The following is a 26,416-nucleotide window of genomic DNA, read 5'->3' on the forward strand; positions in this document are numbered from 1 at the left end:
TCCCCAACCTTTTCTGGGCCATAGACAGGTTTAATGTCAGAAAATATTTTCACGGACTGGCCTTTAGGGTGGGACAGATAAATATATCATGTGACCGAGACAAGCATCAAGAGTGAGTCTTAGACGGATGTAACAGAGGGAATCTGGTCATTTTTTAAAAATAAAACATCGTTCAGACTTAAATATGAATAAAACGGAAATAATGTAAGTTATTTATTCTTTCTCTGTGGACCGGTACCGGTCTGCAGCCCGGGAGTTGGGGACCACTGCTCTACAGTGTACTGAGTTAGCAGCATTTTTTTGAATATTGTTTTCTGAACATGTTTAAGGTAGTCTGGGCTAAACCATGGTGTTCAGTAGGTTAGGTATATTAAATGCATATTCAACTTAATGATATGTTCAACTTATATTGGAGTTATCAGGACATAATGCCATCCTAGTTGAGGAGTATGTGTATTCAGAATAAGAAAATTTAGACAGTAAGACAAGACATTCTAATCATTGAACCTCACTTTCTAAGCAAACACGACTGTTTGCTATAGTAGAATGTGAATTGAAATAATCAGTTTTCCCACCCAAAGCGAAAATCTTGATTTTTAAATTAAAATCTTAGAAAAGTTGGAACCACTTACAAAAATTTTCATGAATACAGATAATCACTTTATTCTTAAAACTGGGATCATTTAGCAATAATTTTCAAACTTTTAAAACGTAGCAGAACCTGTTTTCCATACCAAAATCTACAGAAGCTTAGACAGTAAAATTAATAAAAGAGCTGCCTTGGTTGATTCAGGAGGGTGCTTTTGAGAAACACTGATGTAGTTGATTTGAATGGCAGTTTAAGGAATTTGTTTTCTAATTGATTATTTTGTTTTTAATTTTATTTAGAAAATTAAATTTAGTGGGTGGTATTGATCAATAAGAGTACATAGGTTGCAGGTAAATATTTCTATAGCTTTTAAACTGTTGATTGTATTGTGTGCCCATCACCCAAAGTCAAATCATTTCCCATCACCATATATTTTTCCCTCTTTATTCCCCTTCCTCTCTCCCTATTCCCCTTCCCATGGTAACCACTTAACTTTTATCTATGTTCGTGAGTCTCGTTTTTTTATCCACCTATGTATGAAGTCATATACTGGTAGTTGTTAGCTTTTTCTGATTTACTTATTTTACTTAGTATAATGTTCTCAAGGTCCATCCACGTTGTCGTAAATTGCATTATGTCATCATTTCTTATGGCTGAGTAGTATTCCATTGTATATATGTACCACATATTTTTTTTTCCATTCTTCTATTGAAGGACATTGGTTGTTTCCATGTCTTGGCCTGGGTAAATAATACTGCCATAAACATGGGGGTGCATGTGTCTTTCCGTACTAGTGTTTCTGAGTTTTTTGGGTAGATGCTCAGTAGAGAAATTACTGGGTCTTATGGTAAGTCTATTAATTTTTTTTTTTTGTACAGAGACAGAGAGAGTCAGAAAGAGGGATAGACAGGGACAGACAGACAGGAACGGAGAGATGAGAAGCAGTCAATCATCAGTTTCTCATTGCGCATTGCGACACCTTAGTTGTTCATTGATTGCTTTCTCATAGGTGAGTCTATTAATTTTTCGAGGAACAACCATACTCTTTTCCATAATGGCTATACCAGTTTACATTCCGACCAACAGTGAATGAGGGTTTCTTTTTCTCCACAGCCTCTCCAACACTAGTTATTACCTGTCTTGATAGCAGCCAATCTAACAAGTACGAGGTGGTATCTCATTGTAATTTTTTTTTTTCTTTTTCATTTTTTTGAAGCTGGAAACAGGGAGAGACAGTCAGACAGACTGCCGCATGCGCCCGACCGGGAGCCACCTGGCACGCCCACCAGGGGCGATGCTCTGCCCACCAGGAGGCGATGCTCTGCCCCTCTGGGGCGTCACCATGTTGCGACCAAAGCCACTCTAGCGCCTGAGGCAGAGGCCACAGAGCCATCCCCAGCGCCCAGGCCATCTTTGCTCCAATGGAATCTTGGCTGCGGGAGGGGAAGAGAGAGACAGAGAGGAAAGCGCGGCGGAAGGGTGGAGAAGCAAATGGGCGCTTCTCCTGTGTGCCCTGGCCGGGAATCGAACCCGGGTCCTCCGCACGCTAGGCCGACGCTCTACCGCTGAGCCAACCGGCCAGGGCATCTCTCTTTTTTTTTTTTTTTTTTTTTTTTTTTTTTTCATTTTTCTGAAGCTGGAAACAGGGAGAGACAGTCAGACAGACTCCCGCATGCGCCCGACCGGGATCCACCCGGCACGCCCACCAGGGGCGATGCTCTGCCCACCAGGAGGCGATGCTCTGCCCATCCTGGGCGTCGCCATGCTGCGACCAGAGCCACTCTAGCGCCTGAGGCAGAGGCCACAGAGCCATCCCCAGCGCCCGGGCCATCTTTGCTCCAATGGAGCCTTGGCTGCGGGAGGGGAAGAGAGAGACAGAGAGGAAAGCGCGGCGGAGGGGTGGAGAAGCAAATGGGCGCTTCTCCTGTGTGCCCTGGCCGGGAATCGAACCCGGGTCCTCCGCACGCTAGGCCGACGCTCTATAGGGCATCTCATTGTAATTTTGATTTGTATTTCTCTAATAGCTAACGAAGATGAGCAGCTTTTCAAATATCTGTTGGCCATTTTTATGACTTCTTGGGAGAAGTTATTTTGGGACTTTTGTTTTCTGCCTTTATGATAAGATATAATGGCCAAATATATAGGTGGAAATTTTTTTTAAATATATTAAGTAGCTTTTCTTAGCCACTCACATTTCATATTTTCTAGACCCAGAAAGATCACCAAAAGTGAAGCTGCTTCATTAGAAACCAAAGCTAAAATCATCTACATCCTCATATTCCCAATTGTTATGTATGAATACAAAAGTTGTACAGTAAAGAAGGATGATAGAAAAAAAAGTGATTTATTTGAAATATAGAGTTAGAGGAGAGCTCTGTGGACACCCTGGAACATCAGAAAGACAAACAAGTAGGTTGTAGAGCAAATTAAGCCTGAAACATTGCTGGAAGCAAAAATGACAACATTGAACCTGTCCTACTTTTGGGGTCATTATGAAAAAGAAGGGTTTTTAGGAAAAGGCTGGGAAAAGTAGAAGGCCTCAGGAAAAGAGGGAGACTAAATATGAGATGGATTGACTCCATAAAGAGAGCCATAGGCATGAGTCTAACGGAACTGAACAGGGATGTTGAGAACAGGACATTGTGAACATCCCTCATCCACAGGGTTACCAGGAGTCTGAGCAACTGGATGGCATCTTAACACACGCAGTCCAAGATTCCTCTAAGTTCCAGAATAGGATCTGGCTGAGCAAAGAGTAAGCGCTCAGTGTACGTTAGATAAATGAATCATTACAAGCAATATTCCAGTTTCTTAATGAGCATTCATAATGATTCATTACCTTACAGAATTATTCTTTTTTGAATAGCTATAATTGACAGAAGTTAATATGGAAACCCAAAATGCTTCTGTTCATGTTTCACCTATTTGTTCTTAGTTTTGGTCTTGGGTTATTAAGATAAAATTTGGTTGTCCCTTATGACTGTCAGGTATCTGAAGAATGCTATTATCTCTTTCTTTCCTAACCCCACCCCCTACCCCTTGTCTTACCCACTCACCCACACATGAAATCTTACTTTCCCTACTAAACAACTTGTGTTCTTTCAACTCTCATGTTTTCCAGCTCTTTCACCATCTTGATCAACTTCTTCCTGGTACAATTTTGGTTTATCAAGGTTACTCTTAAAATATAATTTTAGTCACCCTCACATGAAATCTTATTTTCCCTACTGAACAACTTCTTTCAGCTCTCATGTTTTTAGCTCTTTCGCCATCTTGATCATCTTCTTCCTGACACATTTTTGCTTTATTAAGGTTACTCTTAAAATATAATACCTAGCCAACCTGACCTGTGGTGGGACAGTGGATAAAGCATCCGCCTGGAATGCTGAGGTTGTCAGTTTGAAGCCCTGGGCTTGCCCGGTCAAAGCACATAGGAACATAGGAGAAACAACTACTATGAGTTGATGCTTTCTACTTCTCCCCTGCCTTTCTATCCTCTCTCTAAAATCAGTAAATAAAAAATATATATATAATCCACTGATATCTACTACCTGCAGTACTGGATAATAGACCAAAACTTAAGAGTAAATTTAGATCTTTTTAGTACCTAGTACCCTTTAAACGGGTCTTCAGACTAACAAAGCAATATGATTGACTCATAAAACAACATGGGTTTGAACTGCACAGGTCCACTTACAGATTTTTTTCAGTAAAAACATACTGTATTGTAAATGTATTTTCTCTTCCTTATGATTTTTTTAGTAACATTTTATTTTCTCTAGCTGACTTTATTATAAGAATACACTATATAATGCATGTAACATACCAAATATGTGTTAATTGACTGTTATCAGTCAACAGTAGGCTGTTAGTAGTTATGTTTTTGAGGAGTCAAAAGTTATACGTGGATTTTTTACTGTGTAGGGGGAAGGAGAGATCAGTGCTCCTAACTCCTACTTTGTTCAAGGGTCAACTCTATCTTTTAGTTATATGAATAATCACTACTAGTTGTTAGACCTTAGTTACATAACTATTGTGAACTTGTTTCTTAGTCTGTAAAATACAAATAATACTGTTTATAGCATAGTATTTGGAAGATGGAGATAATGCTTGAAAAGTGTTGTTACAATTCCTGATATGCATTCAATAAATGTTAATTACTATTATTAGTTATTATTGTAATTAATCTGAATATACTGCTCACAAAAATTAGGGGATATTTCAAAATGAATATGAGCATGTAGATACTACACTGCTTTCAGCCTTTTGTATAGTACATTTTCACCATATTTCAAAATGAATATGAGCATGTAGATACTACACTGCTTTCAGCCTTTTGTATAGTACATTTTCACCAATGAAATAAAAGTTGGTTTTGCATCTCATTTGCATACTTGAACAACTTTCTTTGACTTGTCGTTTGCTTTTCTGATGTTCTTATTTAATAAAAAAAATCAAATGCTTCTTTTTTTTATCACTTATTCAATTTGAAATATCTACTAATTTTTGTGAGCAGTGTACTAGAATAGCAATAACATGAGAAAATCTTTTTTTTTTCTTTCTTTTTTATATATATATATACTTTTTGTATTTTTCTGAAGCTGGAAACGGGGAGAGACAGTCACTCCTGCATGCACCCGATGGGGATCCACCCGGCACGCCCACCAGGGGCGATGCTCTGCCCACCAGGGGGCGATGCTCTGCCCCTCCAGGGCATCGCTCTGCCACGACCAGAGCCACTCTAGTGCCTGGGGCAGAGGCCAAGGAGCCATCCCCAGTGCCCGAGCCATCTTTGCTCCAATGGAGCCTTGGCTGCGGGAGGGGAAGAGAGAGACAGAGAGGAAGGAGGGGGGGTGGAGAAGCAAATGGGCACTTCTCCTATGTGCCCTGGCCGGGAATCGAACCCAGGTCCCCCGCACGCCAGGCCGACGCTCTACTGCTGAGCCAACCGGCCAGGGCGAGAAAATCTTTTTTTACAACATTGATTTGTTCATTCATTCATCAGACAATTTACTAAATGCCTATTATGTGGCAGGCACTGTGATAGTTAGGCCTATTTCTTATCTACAAAAACAGAGGCTAATAATAATAACCGTTCTATCCCTATGGTATTGTTATCAGGATTTAAGGAATGGTTTTATACATACCTGAGGTTGTATTATAATTGTTTACTAACAAGATTGATTTTCCAAAGAGGAGGGCATTATATTATATTCATCTTGTTATTTCCTAGTACTGTAGCAAGGACAATGGATCACACAAATCATCATGGAATAAATTACAGGCTTAGAAACATGCACAAATCAAACGCTTTTCAACATGTTGAATAATCAAACTATGTGAAAATGCTTTGCAAACTGTAAAGAGATGTATAAATTTCTTTTTTTTTTCTTTTTTTTTCTTTTTCTTTTTTTTTTTTTTTTTTGCATTTTTCTGAAGCTGGAAACAGGGAGAGACAGTCAGACAGACTCCCGCATGCGCCCGACCGGGATCCACCCGGCACGCCCACCAGGGGGCGACACTCTGCCCATCCTGGGCGTCGCCATGTTGCGACCCTCCTGGGTGTCGCCATGTTGTGACCAGAGCCACTCTAGCGCCTGGGGCAGAGGCCACAGAGCCATCCCCAGCGCCCGGGCCATCTTTGCTCCAATGGAGCCTTGGCTGCGGAAGGGAAAGAGAGAGACAGAGAGGAAGGCGCAGCGGAGGGGTGGAGAAGCAAATGGGCGCTTCTCCTATGTGCCCTGGCCGGGAATCGAACCCGGGTCCTCCGCACACTAGGCCGACGCTCTACCGCTGAGCCAACCGGCCAGGGCCGAGATGTATAAATTTAAGATAATTAATTCCACAGTCATTTAATAGACAATGTGGTAGTTTTCAGACTCTGTTTCAAAGAGCCCAGGATTCTAGAGATGCCTCAGGAATGGCAGCAGTAAGGCATGCACAAAGGGGAGATGGATATTCCAGACCCTCCCCCACAATAGTTCAATTAGAACAACCCCATTTATTTTACTTATTTTGCTACTTAAAAAAAAAAGGTTTGAGCCTGACCAGGTGGTGGCGCAGTGGATAGAGTGTCAGCCTAGGACACTGAAGACCCAGGTTCAAGACCCTGAGGTTGCCAGCTTGAGTGCGGGCTCACCAGTTAGAGTGTGGGGTCGCCAGCTTGAGCATGGGACCACAGACATGATCCCATGGTCACTGGCTTGAGCCCAAGATCACTGGCTTGGCTTAAGCTCCCTAGTCAAAGCACATAGGAGAAAGCTATCAGTGAACAGCCAAAGTACCACAACTATGAGTTAATACTTCTCATCTCTCCCTTCCTGTCTGTCTGTTCCTGTCTTTCTCTCTCTCTCTCTTGCTTAAAAAAAAAGTTTGAATATAAGTGTTCAATTGTGCATGTTTCTGAGCATTTGTAATTTATCCTATGATGATTTGTGTGATATGTTGTCCTTTGTGATACTGACTTTTCCTTTTTCCATTTGACAGACAGATGTACTGGTCCTGAGCTGTGATCTAATAACAGATGTTGCCTTACATGAGGTTGTAGACCTGTTCAGAGCTCATGATGCGTCACTTGCCATGTTAATGAGAAAAGGCAAAGATGGCTTAGAACCAGTTCCAGGTCAAAAGGGGAAAAAAAAAGCAGGTAAGGAGACAGAAGTTTGATTTATTTGTTTGTTGGGTTTTTATAATTATTATTGTCATTTATACTTTCTCTTAAGACACATTTATTGAAAACTGATTGCAGTGCAGGCACTGTGCTAACAGCTGATCACATAAAGTTCACTATATCGCTGACTTATAGAGGTTTATAAATATTGATTAAATTCTGTAAAGTCCAAGAAGCTTTTGTATGAAGAACAGGGCACTCAGAACTTTTTGCATTGTGTTTAAGGCTCAAATAATAAAATGCATATATCTAAGAAATATTTAATTTTTTTTAAATTTAATTTAAAATCAAAAATTTTAAAATATATTAAGTGTTGATTGCAAATTTAATTAATACCTTTAAGTAATTAAAATTATTATTACAAATGTACTATGGTTGATTTGTTTGAATGGGCCAATTCCCATAAGTAAAGAAGATAGTCGTTAACCATACTTTGTCCTCTTAGGGTTATAACATATTTATCTTTATATTTTCCTAAGATTCTAGTACTGTAGTAGGTTAATCTTTTTTTAATCTTCAGAGAGCTATAGTAATCTGAACAGACCAAAATGAAAAGAAATAATACTGCAGTCCTTTCAAGTTTATAGAATTTGGATTATTGACCAGTTGTTGATTTTTGGTTAAGGCATAGTTCCTGATTGCTTTTCCCAGAATATTTCAAACCTGAGCCACTGATTCTAAGACCGGCCTATGTTTTGTTGTTTTTTATTATTCATTTTAGAGAGGAGAGGGAGAGACAGAGAGAGTGAGAGAGGAGAGACAGAGAGAGACAAGGGAGGGGAGGAGCTGGAAGCATCAACTCCCATATGTGCCTTGACCAGGCAAGCCCAAGGTTTAGAACCGGTGACCTCAGCATTTCCAGGTCGATGCTTTATCCACTGAGCCACCACAGGTCAGGTGACCGGCCTATGTTTTAATGAGCTTTTTATTTGTTGTTTCTTTTTGTGTTTTTTAGAGAGAAAGAGAAGAGGGGTGAGGACAGACAGAAAGGAAGGGAGATGAGAAACATCAACTCTTAGTTGCAACATCTTAGTTGTTCATTGATTGCTTTCTTTTTTTTCTTCTTTTCCAAGTTAGAGGAGGGGAGATAGAGAGACATATTCCCACATGCATCTTGACCAGGATCCACCCAGCAACCCCTGTCTGGGGCCAATGCTCTGCCCATCTGGGGCCATGCTTGCAACCAAGCTATTTTTAGTGCCTGAGGCAGTGGCTCCACAGAGCCATCCTCAGCACTTGGGACCGATATACTTGAACCAATCGAGCCATGTCTGTGGAAGGGAAGAGGGGAGAAGGGGAGGAGTGGAAAAACAGATTGTCGCTTCTCCTATGTGCTCTGACCGGGAATCAAACCCAGAGATATCCACATACCCAACTGATGCTCTACAACTGAGCCAATGGTCCAGGGCATTGATTGCTTTCTCATATGTGCCTTGACCAGGGGCTCCAGCCAATCCCAGTGACCCCCTTGTTCAAACCAGCAACCTTGGGCACAAGCCAGCGACCATGGAGTCATGTCTATGATCCCATGCTCAAGCTGGTAACCTCAGGGTCACCAACCTGAGTCCTTGTTGTCCCAGGCCACTGCACCACTGCCTGGTCAGGCTTTTTTTTTTTTTAAAGAGGAAGGGAGAGAGAGAGAAACAGTGACTTGTTGTTCCACTTATTTATGCATTCATTGGTTCTTGTATGTACCCTGACTGGGGATCAAACCCGTAACCTTGATGGTATTTGGATGATGCTCTTACCCAGTGGTTGGCAAACTCATTAGTCAACAGAGCCAAATATCAACAGTACAACGATTGAAATTTGAGAGCCAAATTTTTGAAACTTAAACTATATAGATAGGTACATTCCTTATTGAGGTAGCACCCGCACGTGGTATTTTGTGGAAGAGCCACACTCAAGGGGCCAAAGAGCCGCATGTGGCTCTTGAGCTGCAGTTTGCCGACCAGGGCTCTTAACCAATGGAGTTATCCAGCCAGGGCTACTATTTGAATTCAGGTGATCACTGGTGCAAATTAGTTGTTGATCCTCTTTCCACCTTATTATTATGTATAATTCTCATGTCACTCATTCTATTTGTCCTTGATATATTTTCTACTTTTGCAGTGTCTGGTTTGCCTTCTCACAAGTCTCTGTACTCAGCCTTTTTGACTTTCACAGATAAAAACAACTGTATAGACTTTATAATTGATGTATACTTTATAAATATAAAATCTTTTATATATTGATATTTCTCTATAATAATTTTAAAAATCAAATACCCTGTTATACTATTCTTGGTATTAGAATGTTTTAGTACATTTCATGTTAACCTTTATCTCTTAAGTATTATTATAATATCATTATAAATGTGTAGCTTTTTACAATTTTATTTTGAATGAACTATATTATCTGTCATCCCATCCATTTAAAAATATTTGATGTTGCCTGACCAGACGGTGACGTAGTGGATAGAGCATTGGACTGGGATGCAGAGGACCCAGGTTCAAAACTCTGAGGTCACCAGCTTGAGTTTGGACTCATCCGGCTTGAGCACGGGCACACCAGCTTGATCATGGGATCATAGACATGACCTCATGGTCGCTGGCTTCAGCCCAGAAGTTGCTGGCTTGAAGCCCAAGGTCACTGGCTTGTATAAGGGGTCACTCTCTGCTATAACGCCCCCCCATCAAGACACATACAAGAAAGCAATCAATGAACAACTAAGGTGCCGCAATAAAGAATTGATGCTTCTCATCTCTCTCTCTTCCTGTTTGTCCTTATCTGTCCCTCTCTCTGAGTCTAAATAAATAAATAAATAAATAAATAAATAAATAAATATTTGATGCTTAACTTGTCACAACTTTGCCAGTGGAATTTCCTTTAAGCCAGCTCTTCTATCCTCTTTGAAAAAGTATGATGTATACTGTTTGCTTGCTGTTTAGCTTGAGTGTGAGCATGGAGGGCCAGGAAGCAGGAAATGGGAGTGGAGAGGAAACAGGGATCATACTAAAGATTTGAACTTCATCCCCGAAACAATGAGGAGTTTTTGAGGAATTTTAAACGAAAAAATGTCATAATTAGATATGTGTTTTAGAAGATTTTTTTTTTTGACAGAGACATAGTCAGAGAGAGGGACAGATAGGGACAGACAGACAGGAAGGGAGAGAGATGAGAAGCATCATTTCTTTGTTGTGGCATCTTAGTTGTTTGTTGATTGCTTGTTTATTGATTGCTTTCTCATATGTGCCTTGACTGGGGGGCTACAGCAGAGCGAGAGACCCCTTGCTCAAGCTAATGACCTTGGGCTTCAAACCAGCGACCTTTGGGCTCAAGCCAGGGACATCAGGATTTTTTTTTTTTTTTTTTTTTACCTCAGGATTTTGAATCTGGGTCCTCCACCTCCCAGTCTGACATTGTCCACTGTGCCACCACCTGATCGGACAAGATTTTTCATTCTTATCATGAAATTTTGAACTTCTCATTTTTTATATTTTTTATAATTGAGGACTAAAATTCAACTAAGTTTCTGAGTTTTTAATTCCTCCCATGGGATACTATGCATTTTATTGATGAGCATTTTTTATTTTTATTTTTAAATTTTTCTTGATTTTTAGAGTGAAAGGAAGGGGGAGAGAGAGATCAGTTTGGTGTTCTACACATTCATGCATTTATTGGTTGATTCTTGTATGTGCCCTGTGACCAGGGATCAAACCTGCAACTTTGGTGTGTCAGAATGGCACTCCAACCAACCGAGCTAACTGGCTAGGGCCAGTGATGAGAGTTTTTTAGAAAATCTTAAATTTCTCCGACTGTGTTTGGTCTGCTTCTTGACTGATGTTGTGTGCCAGAACAGCCAACAATGCCCTCTTTCCCATATTTTGTTGATCCCATAGGTCCAAGTTTCCCAAATCACTGTTTACTGACTTACGGGAGAATGGCTATAACTAGATGTTTCAGAAGCCATCTTTCTCCCCCTTTCCACTTTCTTCTTGGCAGATTTATAGATGTTGATAATGAGGAAGGCAGGATCAAATTCATATTTGGAATCTTTTGGGCTTTCTTTTTCCTGCTCTGCAGACTGTTACACATGGTCTTTGTCTGAAGTGCTCTCCATCCTCTCTTCTCCCGCAATATATGCACTCTAAATCCAGCTTAGCCTTCAAATTATTTTCTGAGAGAGGCCTTCATTGACCCTCTAATGTGAAGTTATAACCCCTTGTTTGCCTACATAAGGTAGTCCTGCCCTCTTATTTACTCTCGTCTCTACGGGACTATAAACTCCAGGAGAGCAGGGGTCATATCTGTTTTGTTCATGTCATTCCCAGCATCTGGTCCAGTTATGGCCATGGTGAGCAGTCAGTAGATAGTATTGAATGCTTGAAGGATCTGCTTAGAAAGGCAGCTCTTACTGCCCCCCAGGTAAGAGAAAGTAAATTCAAGCCCTAGCAGTTAAAATCCTAAAACTGTGAGTCTGAGCTATAGTGGGTTTCATGTGTGGGTATTATAAGAGCACAAATTTATCATGATTTTTTTAGACTGACACTACATTGTCTATTAACTTATGTTTAGGAATGTTGTCCAGATTTTTATATAAACACCTACTGCTGTAGTGTGGCTGTTAAGAGCAAAAGCTGTTGAGTTCAGACTATGTAGGTGTCAATGCCCCAAAACTATATGATATTGGGCAATTTCTTTTTAATTTATTGATTTCTGTGAGATATGAAGGGAGAGAGAGAAAGACAGGCACATCAAGTTGTTCCTGTATGTGCCCTGACTGGGCATCAAACTGGCAGCCTCTGTGCTTCAGGATGACCAATCGAGCTATCCAGCCAGAGCTGATAATAGGGCAAATTACCTAACTGTTCTAAGTTTCATTTTCTTTAGCTGTAAAAGGCAAATGAACCCTTTCAGAGTGTGTGTGTGTGTGTGTGTGTGTGTGTGAGAGAGAAAAATAAGATGTTTGTAAAGCATTATTTTTTCTCCTTGAAGCATAGTAGTTGCTTAATAAATTGTAATTGCTATTCCTATCATCATTATCACTTTCATATATATTTTAGAAATACTCCTATGGGAAGTAATTTGCTCCTGTAGCATAACAAATCACATTTCATAATTTTGTGAGCATTCTATATTTTAAAAGGGAATATTTTATGTGAAATGGCAATGCCTTAAATAAGACCACGAAATACCAAAATGTTTTTGCATAATAGCTTTTAAGTCTATAGGGAAACTAGTAGTGGCAGCCTGAATGTCTAGACAAGTCTCTTTGGAAGGACCACACATAACTTTTTGTAGTGATTCAAACAGGCCCAGCTTTCTAGCTTGTTTAAAGTATCAACTTCTCAGAAAAAAAATTGGATGACTTAGAGGTGCAAGAGGAACCCAAAAACCCAGCTAAGCTGTGCACGGAAATGGAGTATATAAACTCCAGCAGACCCTATGTACTAATTTTTGCAGCATTGAGTACCATTACTGAAATATAAAATCTGCCACTTGTCAGTCTTTAGCCATTGTTCCACCATTGGTTAATATTACTTACTGAGGCCCTGGCCGGTTGGCTCGGGTAGAGCGACGGCCTAGCGTGCGGAGGACCCGGGTTCGATTCCCGGCCAGGGCACACAGGAGAAGCGCCCATTTGCTTCTCCACCCCTCCGCCGCGCTTTCCTCTCTGTCTCTCTCTTCCCCTCCCGCAGCCAAGGCTCCATTGGAGCAGAGATGGCCCGGGCGCTGGGGATGGCTCTGTGGCCTCTGCCTCAGGCGCTAGAGTGGCTCTGGTCGCAATATGGCGACGCCCAGGATGGGCAGAGCATCGCCCCCTGGTGGGCAGAGCGTCGCCCCTGGTGGGCGTGCCGGGTGGATCCCGGTCGGGCGCATGCGGGAGTCTGTCTGACTGTCTCTCCCCGTTTCCAGCTTCAGAAAAATGAAAAAATGAAAAAAAAAAAAAATTACTTACTGAGAGACTAGGTCGAGAGATCAGTTTAATACAGTTACTGAGTATGTTTTATGCCAAGCACAGAACTAGATACCAAGGGCCATATGCATGAAGAAAAGAAAAATCTCTAAAAGGTAGACAGACAAGTGTTCATTATGTTTATTATACCCTCCCTAATCAGGACATTTGAGAAACTTGAAACTTAGAGTGTCCTGGCTAGATAGCTTCGTTGGTTAGAGCATCGTCCTGAAGCACAGAGTTGCCGGTTCGATCCCTGGTCAGGGCACCTACAGGAACAGATGATCCTGTCTCTTCTCTGCTCTATCCCTTCCTCTCTCTAAAATCAATAAAATAAACAGAAAAAGAAAAGAAACCTGAAGGGGGAAATTGGATTGAAACTATAATCTTGAGAGAACTAATGAAAGCCTCATATATGTAATTTTTGCAGTCACAAAAATCAAACTGTAAAGATAACGTTATAAAGAGAATATAAGTGATACTATAATACATATGTATCTTAAACTTGCAATGATGTGTAAAGATCATTACTTCCCATTTACCATCCCTTGCTTGTTACAAACTTACGGATTTCCTTTTTTCATCAATTTCAATGAGAACATAGTATATTTATTTTGCTTTATTGCAGATAGCATGTTTATTAAAGGGCTTATCATTTTTGGTATATTCCTCTGTCCAAATGTTTTATGTTATTATAATTTTATAATTATAGAAAGTTATCTCTGCAGTTCCATTGAATCTCTTAGGATATTTGAAATTGAAAATTTTCTAGGAAACTTATTTAACCCATTCATTTTACTGTTGTAGTATTTCTCAAATTCCTCTCCAGTTCTCAGAGTTATAAAGTCTTGATCCAGACTAGAATCAGTATATATTCATGTGCCTTAGAATCACACAAGTGAAAGCTGTCACTTGGCTGTCACCTCTCAATCAACTTAGTTCCCTTTGCACTAACAAATATTGGTAGGCAGTTCTGAGCCTATGTTTCTTTTACTTCAGCGTCCTTCATTTTTCTCAAAGCTGGACTGTAAAAAAAACTACACCTGCTTGGGCATCTGCTTGATCTATTTTCACAATTCCCACTTTCCCTCTCCCACCCCCACCCCCTGCCTTTTTGGCCTAATTATGTCCAACGAAAGTAACTTGAAATCCCTGCATATTCAAAACTGAAATTCTTATGATTGAGGAAATAGTATAAGGAGGTTACATTCAAATGTGCCTGGAATTTATCAGTCACAACATGGTAAGTACACTGGTACACTGCTTACAAAAATTAAGAAATATTTTATTTTATTTTATTTTTTTTCCCCTGAAGTTGGAAACGGGGAGGCAGTCAGGCAGACTCCCGCATGCGCCCTACCGGGATCCACCCAGCATGCCCACCAGGGGGCGATGTTCTGCCCATCTGGGGCGTCGCTCTGTTGCAACCAGAGCCATTCTAGCACCTAAGGCAGAGGCCACAGAGCCATCCTCAGCGCCCGGGCCAACTTTGCTCCAAAGGAGCCTTGCCTGCGGGAGGGGAAGAGAGAGAGAGCGAGGGGAGGGGTGGAGAAGCAGATGGGCGCTTCTCCTGTGTGCCCTGGCCGGGAATTGAACTCGGGGACTCCTGCATGCCAGGCCAACGCTCTACCACTGAGCCAACCGGCCAGGGCCAAATTAGGAAATATTTTATAGCTTCATATGAAGGTGATAAAATATCTCCTAATTTTTGTGAGCAATATACAATAATAGGAGTGTGTGCAAAAACACTTTAATGTCTCAGTTACAGGAAAATCTATTTATTTTTGAGAGAGACAGACAGACAGACAGGAAGGGAGAGATGAGAAGCATCAACTCATAGTTGCAGCACTTTTAGTTGTTCATTGATTGCTTTCTCATATGTGCCTTGGCCCGGGGGCTCCAGCTTAGCCAGTGACCCTTTACTCAAGCCATTGACCTTGGGCTCAAGCCAGCGACCATGAGGTCATGTCTGTGATCCCATGCTCAAGCTGGTGACCTCCGGGTTTCCAACCTGGGTTCTCACTGTCCCAGGCCCAGACTCTATCCACTGCACCACCACATGGTCAAGCCAGGAAAATATATTTTAAAATATGATATTTGAAAAGAAGGAGGTAAGCAATTTACATATATGCAGACAGTGTGGTGGACATGAAATGAGATCCCTGCCGTACAAATGCACTATATTTTGATGTAGTCATTGAATTTAGGACATACTACATATAAAATATTTGCTAAGCCCTGTATGGGAAAGATATAATCAAGATTTGCTCTTTTATCAAGGTTTTATATGGCCATGAGTGAAAGAGTGATATAATTATCCAAGAGTCTTTTACAAGGCTGAAATCAGGGTGTCATCCAGGGTTGAGGTCTCATCTGAAGAATCAATTAGAGAAAGATTTCTTCTAAGCTTACTTGTTTGTCGGCAGAATTTCAGTTCCTTAAGGACTGTTGGACCAAGAATCTCAGTTTTTATGTTAGCCAGAAGCTGCCCTCTTTTTTTTTCTAATCACCTGGGTCTCTCTCCACATAGCCACTTGCTTTATCAAAGCCAGCAAGGGAGAAAACCTAGCAAGACAGCAGTTACGAGCTTATGTGACCTAATCACAAAAGTGATGTCTCATCACTTTTGCCATCTGTTAGTTAGAAGCAAGTCACTAGGCCTGCTTATACACAGGGGGAGAGGATTCAGAAAGGTGTGAATATCAGGAGGCAATTATTCTTCAAGCTTACCCACCAAGCTGGACTCACTAATATATTTAGGGCCTCAGCTGTGACAGCTGAGTTTCTACCTTCCATCCACTCCAGGGGTCCCCAAACTACGGCCTGCGGGCCACATGTGGCCCCCTGAGGCCATTTATCCGCCCCCGCTGCACTTCCGGAAGGGGCACCTGTTTCATTGGTGGTCAGTGAGAGGATCATAGTTCCCATTGAAATAACTGGTCAGTTTGTTGATTGAAATTTACTTGTTCTTTATTTTAAATATTGTATTTGTTTTCATTTTGTTTTTTTACTTTAAAATAAAATATGTGCAGTGTGCATAGGGATTTGTTCATAGTTTTTTTTTATAGTCCGGCCTTCCAACAGTCTGAGGGACAGTGAACTGGCCCCCTGTGTAAAAAGTTTGGGGACCCCTGATCTACTCTCTTATCATGTAGGAGGCTAGCCTTCGTTTGTTCAAAAGGCAGCAGCAGCAGATTATAAAAGTAAGAGAAGAAACTACAAGTTCTCTTGACACCTAAACTCAGAACTCACATTGTGTCATTTCCTCTGCATTCTTTAGTCAAAGCTGATCATTAGGCCAGACTAGATCTAGTTATAAAAGATGAGCAACTAAAGCTAATCTCTTTTTTCTTTTTTATCCTGTGAGCATTTTTTTTCTTTAAAAGTTTTTGTGGTAAAATACATATAACATAAAATTTACCATTGTTGTTTAAGTATTAAATTCATTGTTATTATACCCTCCCTAATCAAACACACTTATAATGTTGTGCAACCATCACCACCATCTATCTCTTCCTAACTTTTTTCATCTTGTAAAACTGAAACTCTGTACCCATTAAACACTAACTCCCCATTTCCCAGCACCTGGCAACCACCATTCTACTTTCTGGCTCTATGATTTTGACTACTTTAAGTACCATATATAAGTAAAATCATACAGTATTTGTTGTGGGGTTTTTTGTCTTTTGTCACTGCCTTATTTCACTTAATATAATTTCCTCAAAGCTCATTCGGGTTGTAGATATTGCTGAATTTCCTTCCTTTTCAAGACTGAATAATATTCTCATATGTGTATACTACATTTTGCTTATCCATTAATCCATCAATGGACACTTGGGTTGCTTCCACATTTTAGCTATTGTGAATAATGCTGCTATGAAAATATTTGTACAAATACCTCTTCAAGATGCTGGTTTCATTTCTTTTGGGTATATACCAAAAGTTGAATTGCTTGATCATGTGGTAATTCTATTTTTAATTTTTTGAGGAACCACCATACTATTTTCCACAGTTGCTATACCATTTTACATTCTAGAACTTACTTGAAGGAAAGAGCTGTAATAAATTTGCTATCCTTTTTAAAATCTATTTACGCTGTCAGTTTTGACTTGCTAATGTGTTTAGAATCTGTTGGGCCAGTGGCCACCACTGTGGCCGTGCAGGTTCACATTGGATTCAGGCAGACAGTAAAAGAACTGTGGAGCCAGGAAATGGTGGGCCATTCCATTTATTAGAGTTTCTAATGGCACATGAGCAAACAGGCAGGAAAGACCACTTCCCTCTCTCTCTCCAGACTCTCCAGGACTCACCCCAACTCACAGACCCCCATAAACAAAACAGCACTCCCCAGCCAAACAGGCCCAGCAAAACAGGCCGGGAGGAAAGCAAACAATAGCAAACTAACTGCAGTTTGCAGTCTGCCACCCTGAGTGCAAGCACCCACAGCTTTCCATAGACTGTACACACACGACGCTGCCCCAATACATATGAGCAGACCTAAAAGACACTTGTTTACCCAACAGAATCTTTATGTAACAAGTGAAAATGTCATTTTCCTTTCTCATAATATCTTTGTCTAGTTTTGGCTTCAGAATCATGCTGGTCTCAAAATGAGATAGAATTCCCCACTTCAAACATAATGCCTGTCACAGGGGAGGTACACAAATATATTTATCAGTTGAGTGAATAAATGGATAAGTAAATGACTATAGATGAAACGGAAGGATCAAAGGAGTAAAAAAAACTAACAAAAACTGAATAGTTGAATATGACAGAATTTTGAAAAATGGAACTTCATAGTTTTAGCTGCTTTCTTAACATTATTTGTGTGGTCTTTCTTCTTAGAATGAACATTCTAATGTTACCTGCTCTGCCCTCAAAGTGGAATTCACTTTGTTAAAGCAAAACAGAAACCTTTCCAAGTTCCTATAATTTGTATCATATTCTGAGGTCCTAGTTACTATGGTAGCTGCAAAGAAGCAAATACAAGAATTTGGGGCCTGAGAGGGAGGGGGATGTGTCTCAAGTGCAGCATAACTGGAAAACTGAATTGTTGGAAATTATTGCTCCCAAGATATTAAGTAATTCAAGGTTTCGTGAGCCTAACGATTTGGATAGGGTAAGCACTCCACATTATATCCAAAAATAACATCTCCATGTTTCTTTTTAAAATATTCAGTCATAAACAGACCCTTGCTGACTTTATTATATTCTCAGGTTTCCATGTAATGGATGAATGAATGAGTTGATATATGTCAAAGTTACTGTGTGACATTTTAAATTCTCTGAAATTTTTAGCCTTGATTGAAATTCTGTAAAACTTACCTTCGATTGGCATTATTTTCTCTTTCTTCTTTGGAGTTCACTCATCTTAGATATTGAAACAGATAACATAACTTTTTAAAAATTTATTTATTGATTGTAATAAGAGAGGAAGGGAAAGACAGGCAGACAGACAGAAACATCAATCGCTACCTATAAGTGCCCTGACCAGACATCAAACCTGTAACCTTCACATTTCAGGATGATGTTCTAACCAACTGAGCTATCAAACCGGGCAAAGATCATAACTATTTTTTTTTTTTTTTTTTTGTATTTTTCTGAAGTGAGAAGCAGGGAGGCAGGCAGGCAGATTCCTGCATGTGCCCAACCGGAATCCACCTGGCATGCCCACTAGGAGGCTATGCTCAGCCCATCTGGGGCATTGCTTTGTTGCAACTGGAGTCTTTCTAGCACCTGAGGCAGAGGCCATGGAGCCGTCCTCAGTGCCCGGGCCAACTTTGCTCCAATGGAGCCTTGGCTGTGGGAGGGGAAGAAAGAGATAGAAAGGAGAGGGGAAAGGGTGGAGAAGCAGATAGATGCTTCTCCTGTGTGCCCTGGCTGGGAATTGAACCTGGGATTTCCACATGCTGGGCCGACACTCTACTGCTGAGCCAACAGCCAGGGCCAAACATAACTTTTTATAATGGCTTCTCCCTATTCAGATTCAGACACTACGTATGATAAGATGACCAGAAACCATCCAAAGAAATGAATGCTTTAACCTCTGATGTAAACTCATTATGTACACTTGAGTAATTCATTTGCTTCTAGATGTAGAGGCAACTGAAGCCAACAGGGAAGCATGTTCAATCACATGGCAGTCATTGCCTGTCAGTAGGAGGCAGATAAATTCATCTTTAGAGAAAACATTTTTCAAGTTCAACTTTCATTTTCTCCTTTTCTTTCCTTTTTATTGAATTTATTTGGGTAATACTAGCTAACAAAATTATACCAGTTTCTACAACATATCTGTACACTGTTGTTTATTCACCACCCCTCACTTTCTTCTTTTCAAAGAGGTATTAAATAATTTCTTTATTTGTTTTTTGTGAGGACCAAATGAGAGGATATATTAACGTATTTAGTCCTTATAACAAGCCAGTGAGGTAGGCACTATTATCCCCATTTTACAGATGAAACTGAGGAACAGAGGGGTTTAGTATCTCACTCAAAGACATAACAGCTAGTAAGTGGCATTCATACCCAAGTGGTCTGGCTTCAAAGGCTCTTTTAATTAGATACTATGCAGCCTCTATGTGAAAATGCTTTTGTAAGCTATAGATAGATACTATACAGATCTTAGCAGATTTTGTTAAGTGTCCGACATTGTACTGGATTTTATAGGAGATACAAAGAAATCATAAGCCAGCCTTTGAAGAGCTTATAATGGGGTTGGGGGTGAAGCAATATAACACAGATAACAGCAATAATAGGGCAGCCTGTGAAATCAGTTCTATCAGATGACTCTCTATTTAGTAAATATGTACCTTATTTTATTTGAATGCTCCCATAGATAGCTTAAAATCTAGTGCATAGTAGACATATAGGTAATGTTGGTTGAATGTGGATGTCTTTAAATAATGTTATCCCCATTTCACAATGAGAAGACCTAGGTGATTAATTGCAAAGAGAGAAGAATTCCTTGTACTTTCTTTCTGTACCATGTGGTGGTGGGCTTGTGGTTTATCCATTTAGTTGATTAAATAGTATCCTGACTGCCCCTCTTTAAGTTTATTTATTTATTACAAATAAAAATTATTTATATTTAAGGTTTAGAAGGTGATATTTTTATATATTGTAGACATTGTGATTACTACAATCAAATTAATATAGCTATCACCACCTTAACTTTTTATTTTTAAATAATTTCAAATTTATAGAATGGTTACAAGAATAGTATAAATAACTTATATATCCTTCACCTAGATTCCCCAAATGGTAATATTTGCTTTATCATTCTCTCTCATAATATATATTCAATATATATATCTTATGAATACATAATGTATAATTTTTTTCTAAGCTATTTGAGAATAAGTTGTAGGCATCATTCCCTTTGCCACTAGTTTTTAAATTTATTGATTGATTTTAGAGACATATGGACAGAAGCATCAATCTGTTCCTGTATATATGTTCCTGTATGTGCCCTGACTGGGAATTGAACCCACCACCTTTGCGTTTCCAGGCAACGCTCTAACCATCCAAGCTATAGGGCCAGGGCTTCCTTTGCCTTTAAATACATGAATGTGTATCCTTTCCCCTCACCTTCCACCCCGACAAAAAGGACAGTCTCTTAAAATAGAAAATTATATTCACACAGTACTTTAATCCACAGAATTTATTCAAAATTCATAGGAATTAGAACAATAAAAAGAAATCAGACTGCCTGTGTTTTAAACGTTGTAATGAGTATGTGCTATATAACGGTCAATTCTGTATTTGGTTCCAAGAGAAATATCAGCTGGTGCCCTGTTCTCTGACTTAGTCATACAGACAAGGTAAATGTCTTTGTTTGATTTTCCTTCTTTTGTATGACTCAGTGGAGCAGCGTGACTTCATTGGAGTGGACAGCACAGGAAAGAGGCTGCTCTTCATGGCTAATGAAGCGGACTTGGATGAAGAGCTGGTCATTAAGGGATCCATCCTGCAGAAGTAAGCCCTAGGGTTTTTCTTCTTGGCAATTCTTCTAGTCTTAAAACAAAATAAAACCACCCAGTGGATGGGAAAGAAGGAATGAAAAGATTATACTGTGTGAAATTAACAAAAGTATGTGAATGTTTTCCCATGAGATAGAAGGAAGGCTTTTCTTTACCACACAAGCTTAGCTTTCCCCTGCGTCTTTTCTTGCCAAGGTAGAGTCAGATCCTGCATAGGAGTGGGGCAAAGCAGCTGTGGAGAGAACAGGGAACAGGACTGTTTTTCTGTCATTGTTATAGAACTTCCATTTTAAAAAAAGTTGTGGTAAACACAACAAAATTTACTATTTTAATCATTTTTAAGTGTACATTTTAGCAATGTGAAATATATTCACATTGTGAATCATCTCCAGAACTTTTTCATCTTGCAAATCTGAAGTTCCATATTTATTAAACAACAACTCTTCTCCTCTCTCTAGCCTGCGATAACTACCACTCAACTTTGTTTCTATGAATTTGACTATTTAGATACTTTCATATAAGTAAAATCATAAAGTATGTCTTTTTGTGACTGTCTTCACTTTGTGTAATGTCCTCAATATTCATCCATGTTGTATGTGTCAGAATTCTTTTCCCTTCCATTGTATGTCTACACAATTAAAAATTTTTTTTTAAATTTTTATTTTTCACCTACAGCTGATATACAATGTTATATAAGTTTTAGGTGTACAACCAGTAATAAGACATTTATGTAAATTACAAAGTGATCCCCTTGATAAATCTAGTACCCATCTGACACCATACATAATTATTACAATATTGACTATATTCCCTATGCTGTACTTTACATCCCCATGACTGTTCTGTGACCAATCTGTACTTCTTATTCTGTCATCTTTTTCATCTATCCCTCCAACTCCCCTCCCATCTGGCAACTGTCAAACTGATCTGTGTATCTATGAGTCTGTTTCTGTTCTGCTTGTTCATTTATTTTGTTTTTTAGATTCCATATATAAATGAAATCATCTGGCATTTGTCTTTCTCTGCCTCACTTATTTCAGTACAATACTCTCTAGGTCCATCCATGTTATTGCAGATGGCAAGATTTCCTTTTTTCTTTTTAAATTTATATATTGATTTCAGAGAAAGGAAGGAAAAGAAAGACACAGAAAGATCAATTTGTTTCTGTATGTGCCCTGAGTGGGGGATCAAACCAGCAACCCTTGCATATTGGGGCAGTGTTCTAATCAACCAAGCTGTCTGGCCAGGACTTTTTTTTTTAATGGCTGAGTCATGCCACTTCTTTATTCATTTATCTGTTGATTGACATTTGGGTTGCTTCCATATCTTGGTTATTGTAAATAATGCTGCAGTGAACATATGGATGCATATGTCTTTTCAATTTAGTGTTTTAGGTTTCTTTAGATAAATACCCAGAAGTGGAATTGCTAGGTCCTTCTTTTTCTCTTGTTATAGCCTTTGTTTTAAATTTTGTCTGGTATAAATATTGCCACCCCAGCCTTTTTGTTTGTTTGTTTCCATTTTCCTGAACTACCTTTTTCCATCCCTTTACTTTCAGTCTGTGTGTCATTCGTGTGTGTGTGTGACAGAGACAGAGAAAGGGACAAATAGGGACAGACAGGCAGGAAGAGAGAGAGATGAGAAGCATCAGTTCTTTGTTGTGGCTGCTTAGTTCATTGATTGCTTTCTCATATGTGCCTTGACTGGGGGGCTACAACAGAGCGAGTGACCCCTTGCTCAAGCCAGTGACCTTGGGCTCAAGCCAGCAAGCTTTGGGTGCAAGCCAGTGACTATAGAGTCATCATGTCTGTGATCCCACGCTGAAGCCAGCAACCCCGTGCTCAAGCTGGTGAGCCTGCAGTCAAGCCAGATGAGCCTGCTCTCAAGCCTGGGTCCTCTGCATCCCAGTCTGGCACTCTGTCCACTTTGCCACTGCCTGGTCAGGCCTGTGTGTCATTCTATCTGAAGTATCTTATAGACAGCATATGTAAAGGTCTTGTTTTCTTTTTTTAGAGAGCGGAGAGAGAGAAAGAGAGCGAGAGAGTGAGAAAAAGAGAAGTGGGGAAAGAGAAGGATGCATCAACTCCCATATGTGCCTTGACCAGGAGAGAGAAAGAGAGAGAGAGAGAGAAGGGGGGAAGGAGCAGGATGCATCAACTCCCATATGTACCTTGACCAGGAGAGAGAGAGAGAGAGTGTGTGTGAAGGGGGGAAGGAGCAGGAAGCATCAACTCCCATATGTGCCTTGACCAGGCAAGCCCAAGGACTCAAATTGGCAACCTCAGCATTGCAGGCCTTATCCACTGTGCCACCACAGGTCAGCTACACTGTGTCTTTTGACTACAGCATTTAATGCATTTGCATTTAAAGTAATTGTTGATAGATATGTATTTATTGCCATTTTATTATTCATATATTTTTTTTATCTCTTCTTAAGATAGATCCTTTAATGTTTCTTATACTGATTTGGTGGTGGTGAACTCCTTTAGCTTTTTCTTGTCTGAGAAGCTCTTTATCTGTCCTTCAATTCTAAATGATAACCTTGCTGGGTAGAGTAATCTGGGTTATAGGTCATTGCTTTACATCACTGAATATTTCATGCCAATCTCTTCTGGACTGCAAAATTTCTCTTGAGACATCAACTAACAATTTTATAGGAGCTCCCTTGTACTGAGGTAATTTGCTACTTTTAAGATTCTCTGTTTATCTTTAACCTTTGGGATTTTAATTATGTATCTTAATGTGAGCCTCTTTGGGTTCATGTTGTTTGGGACTAGCTGTGCTTCCTGGACTTCTATGTCTATTTCCTTCACCAGGTTAGGAAGCCTTTCTGTCATTTTTTTCACATAGGTTTTCAATTCTTTGCTCTCTCTTCTTCCAGCACCTTCATGATATGTATTAATTTTTTTTGGATTCTTATTGTTTTCTTTATTTTTATTTTTTAAATATTTTATTCATTGATTTTTAGAGAGAGAGAGAAAGGGAGGGGGTGAGGAGCGGGAAGCATCAACTTATCATAGTTGCTTCTCATATTTGCCTTGACCAGGCAAGCCCAGTATTTCGATCGAACCAGCGACCTCAGTATTCCAGGTCGACATTTTATCCACTGTGCCACACCACAGGTCAGGCTTCGTATTGCTGTTCTGATTGTGTTTTCCGCTTCCTGATTTGATCCTCTGATCCTCTGCTTCATCTACTCTACTGTTGATTCCCCATAATGTATTCCTCATTTCTGACTGGTTCTTTTTTATGGTTGTTGTTTCTCTCTGGAATAGTAAAAATGTTGTGTTTTTTAATTTATTGATTTGAGAGAGAAAGAGGAAGAGTAGAGAGAGAAACATCAATTTGTTGTTCCACTGACTTATGCATTCATTGGTTGATTCTTATATGTGCCCTGACCAGGGATCAAACTTTGGCACATCAGGGCAACACTCTTAACCAAATGAGCCACCCAGCCAGGGCATATGTTTTCTATTTCCATTTTTATGGTTGTTATCTCTTTCTTAAAATTCTCTTGAAGTTCATCTGTTCTTCCCCTAAGTTCATTGAGCATTCTTATAACTAGTGTTTTGAAATCTTCACCTGGTAGATTGCTTGTCTCCATTTTGTTTAATCTTTATCTGGAATTTTGTTCTGTTTGTTTATTTGGGACATAATTCTTTATCTCCTCATTTAGGCTGCCTCATTGTAGCTGTTTCTCTGTATTAGATAGAACTGCTATGTCTCCCTTTCTTGCTAGAGTGGCCTTCTATGTCACAGCCTCCCCAGTCACTTAAGCTGGGCACGCCAGGTGCGCCCCTTGTGTGGGCTCTGTGCACCCTCCTGTTGTAGAGCCTTGATTACAGTTGGCCAGTTGGCGGGAAAGATTAACCCCCAGACTGATTGGCTGCGAGGACCGGCCATAACCACAGTGGAGACTGTGCTATGCAAGAGTTACCTCCATAGAGCAGGACTTTCTTCAGCAAGGTTCTGATGCCCAATTAGTCCACCCCTTGAGGGTGTTACTCGTGAAGGTGGTTTGGGTGGTGCTCCAGTGTGGTCTGAAGCTGTCCACCATGTGCGAGCTGGCTCTGGGGCCTCCTCGAAAGTGCAGGCGAGGGTCAGCTGCCACCTGTGCCCTGCCCAGGTCTACCTGGCATGAACTACAAAGTGATCTGTAAATGGCTTCCTCTTGTGCTGGGTTGGAGGTACCTGAGAGAGGCCAAGTCCCTTTTGCCATATAAGGTGACTTATTCACAGGTTTCACGGAATAGGATGTGGACATCTTTGAGGGGCCATTATTCTAACTACCACTGCCCCTTAGTTTTTTAACATGGTTCTCAATGGCTATATAATAATCTGTCATTTGAATATGAACCATCATTTATTATATTATTATATTTTATTATATTATATTATTATATTAACTATATCTAATATTGTTGGTCATTTAGATTGTTTTACCTAATATTTGGGTGTTTTTTTTAACGGGTTTATTGAGGCATCATTTGCATATAGTAAAATTTACTCTTTGTAGAATACAGTTCTGTGTATTGGAGAAAAGTAGGTGCAAATACCTCATGTCTATGGTTTCTGGGACGGTATTCTCTCATGCTAGTTTACACTCATCATTTAGAAATTTGTTAAGCATTTTAACTGAGTTCTTACCCACTTTTATAGCAGCCCTCTCTTCCAAGCTGTGCTACAGGTGAGCTAGTGTTGATGTTTCATTTCCCCTTGGAGGCTCTAGTCTTTCCTCAAAGTTCTGCTACTTGGTTGCCCTGTGATGAAAAGGGCAACCAAATCCTAACTTTTTAAGAAAAATTATGATATTGTAGATTATTCAGTTTTTTCTTGTTATAATGACAGCAACTCTCTTTCCAGCTTTATAAATCTAGTTGGAAAGCAGAAGTCCTAGCATTTTATTTTGATGTATTTATTTGTTTGTTTATTTACAATTGAATAAAGTTAACATGTAACATTATGTAAGTTTAAGGCATAATTTTTCTTTTAGTATACAACAGCTTTATTGACATATAGTTCATACGACATACAGTTCACCCATTTAAATTCAGTGATTTCTAATACATATATTCATAGGGTTGTGCAACCACCACCACAGTCCATTTTTAGAGCATTTTTACTATTCCAGAGAGAAACCTGAGACCCATTAGGTCACTCCCTATAGGTCACTCCCTATTTGTTCCCAATCTATCCCTCCCACCCTAGGCAGCCGCTCATTAGTCCACTTTATGTCTATA

At 39.8% G+C, this 26,416-nt stretch overlaps 1 protein-coding gene and 1 non-coding gene across 3 annotated transcripts in view; one reads left to right on the forward strand and one right to left on the reverse strand.

The window, feature by feature from the left end:
• The window catches only part of EIF2B3 (eukaryotic translation initiation factor 2B subunit gamma), a 137,596-nt gene that overhangs the window by 41,920 nt on the left and 69,260 nt on the right, over positions 1–26,416 (forward strand). For both annotated transcript variants that reach the window (XM_066269359.1, XM_066269358.1), the window contains exons 4-5: positions 7,076–7,235; positions 21,060–21,171. In XM_066269359.1, coding sequence (XP_066125456.1) covers positions 7,076–7,235; positions 21,060–21,171 — 272 coding nt within the window. The remainder of the gene's footprint in view (positions 1–7,075; positions 7,236–21,059; positions 21,172–26,416) is intronic.
• On the reverse strand, positions 6,327–6,402 carry TRNAT-AGU (transfer RNA threonine (anticodon AGU)). The gene has a single exon. It is a non-coding gene; the product is annotated as a tRNA-Thr (tRNA).

Source organism: Saccopteryx bilineata, chromosome 3 (genome assembly GCF_036850765.1).
Source record: "Saccopteryx bilineata isolate mSacBil1 chromosome 3, mSacBil1_pri_phased_curated, whole genome shotgun sequence".
In the NCBI taxonomy this organism is placed as follows: domain Eukaryota; kingdom Metazoa; phylum Chordata; class Mammalia; order Chiroptera; family Emballonuridae; genus Saccopteryx; species Saccopteryx bilineata.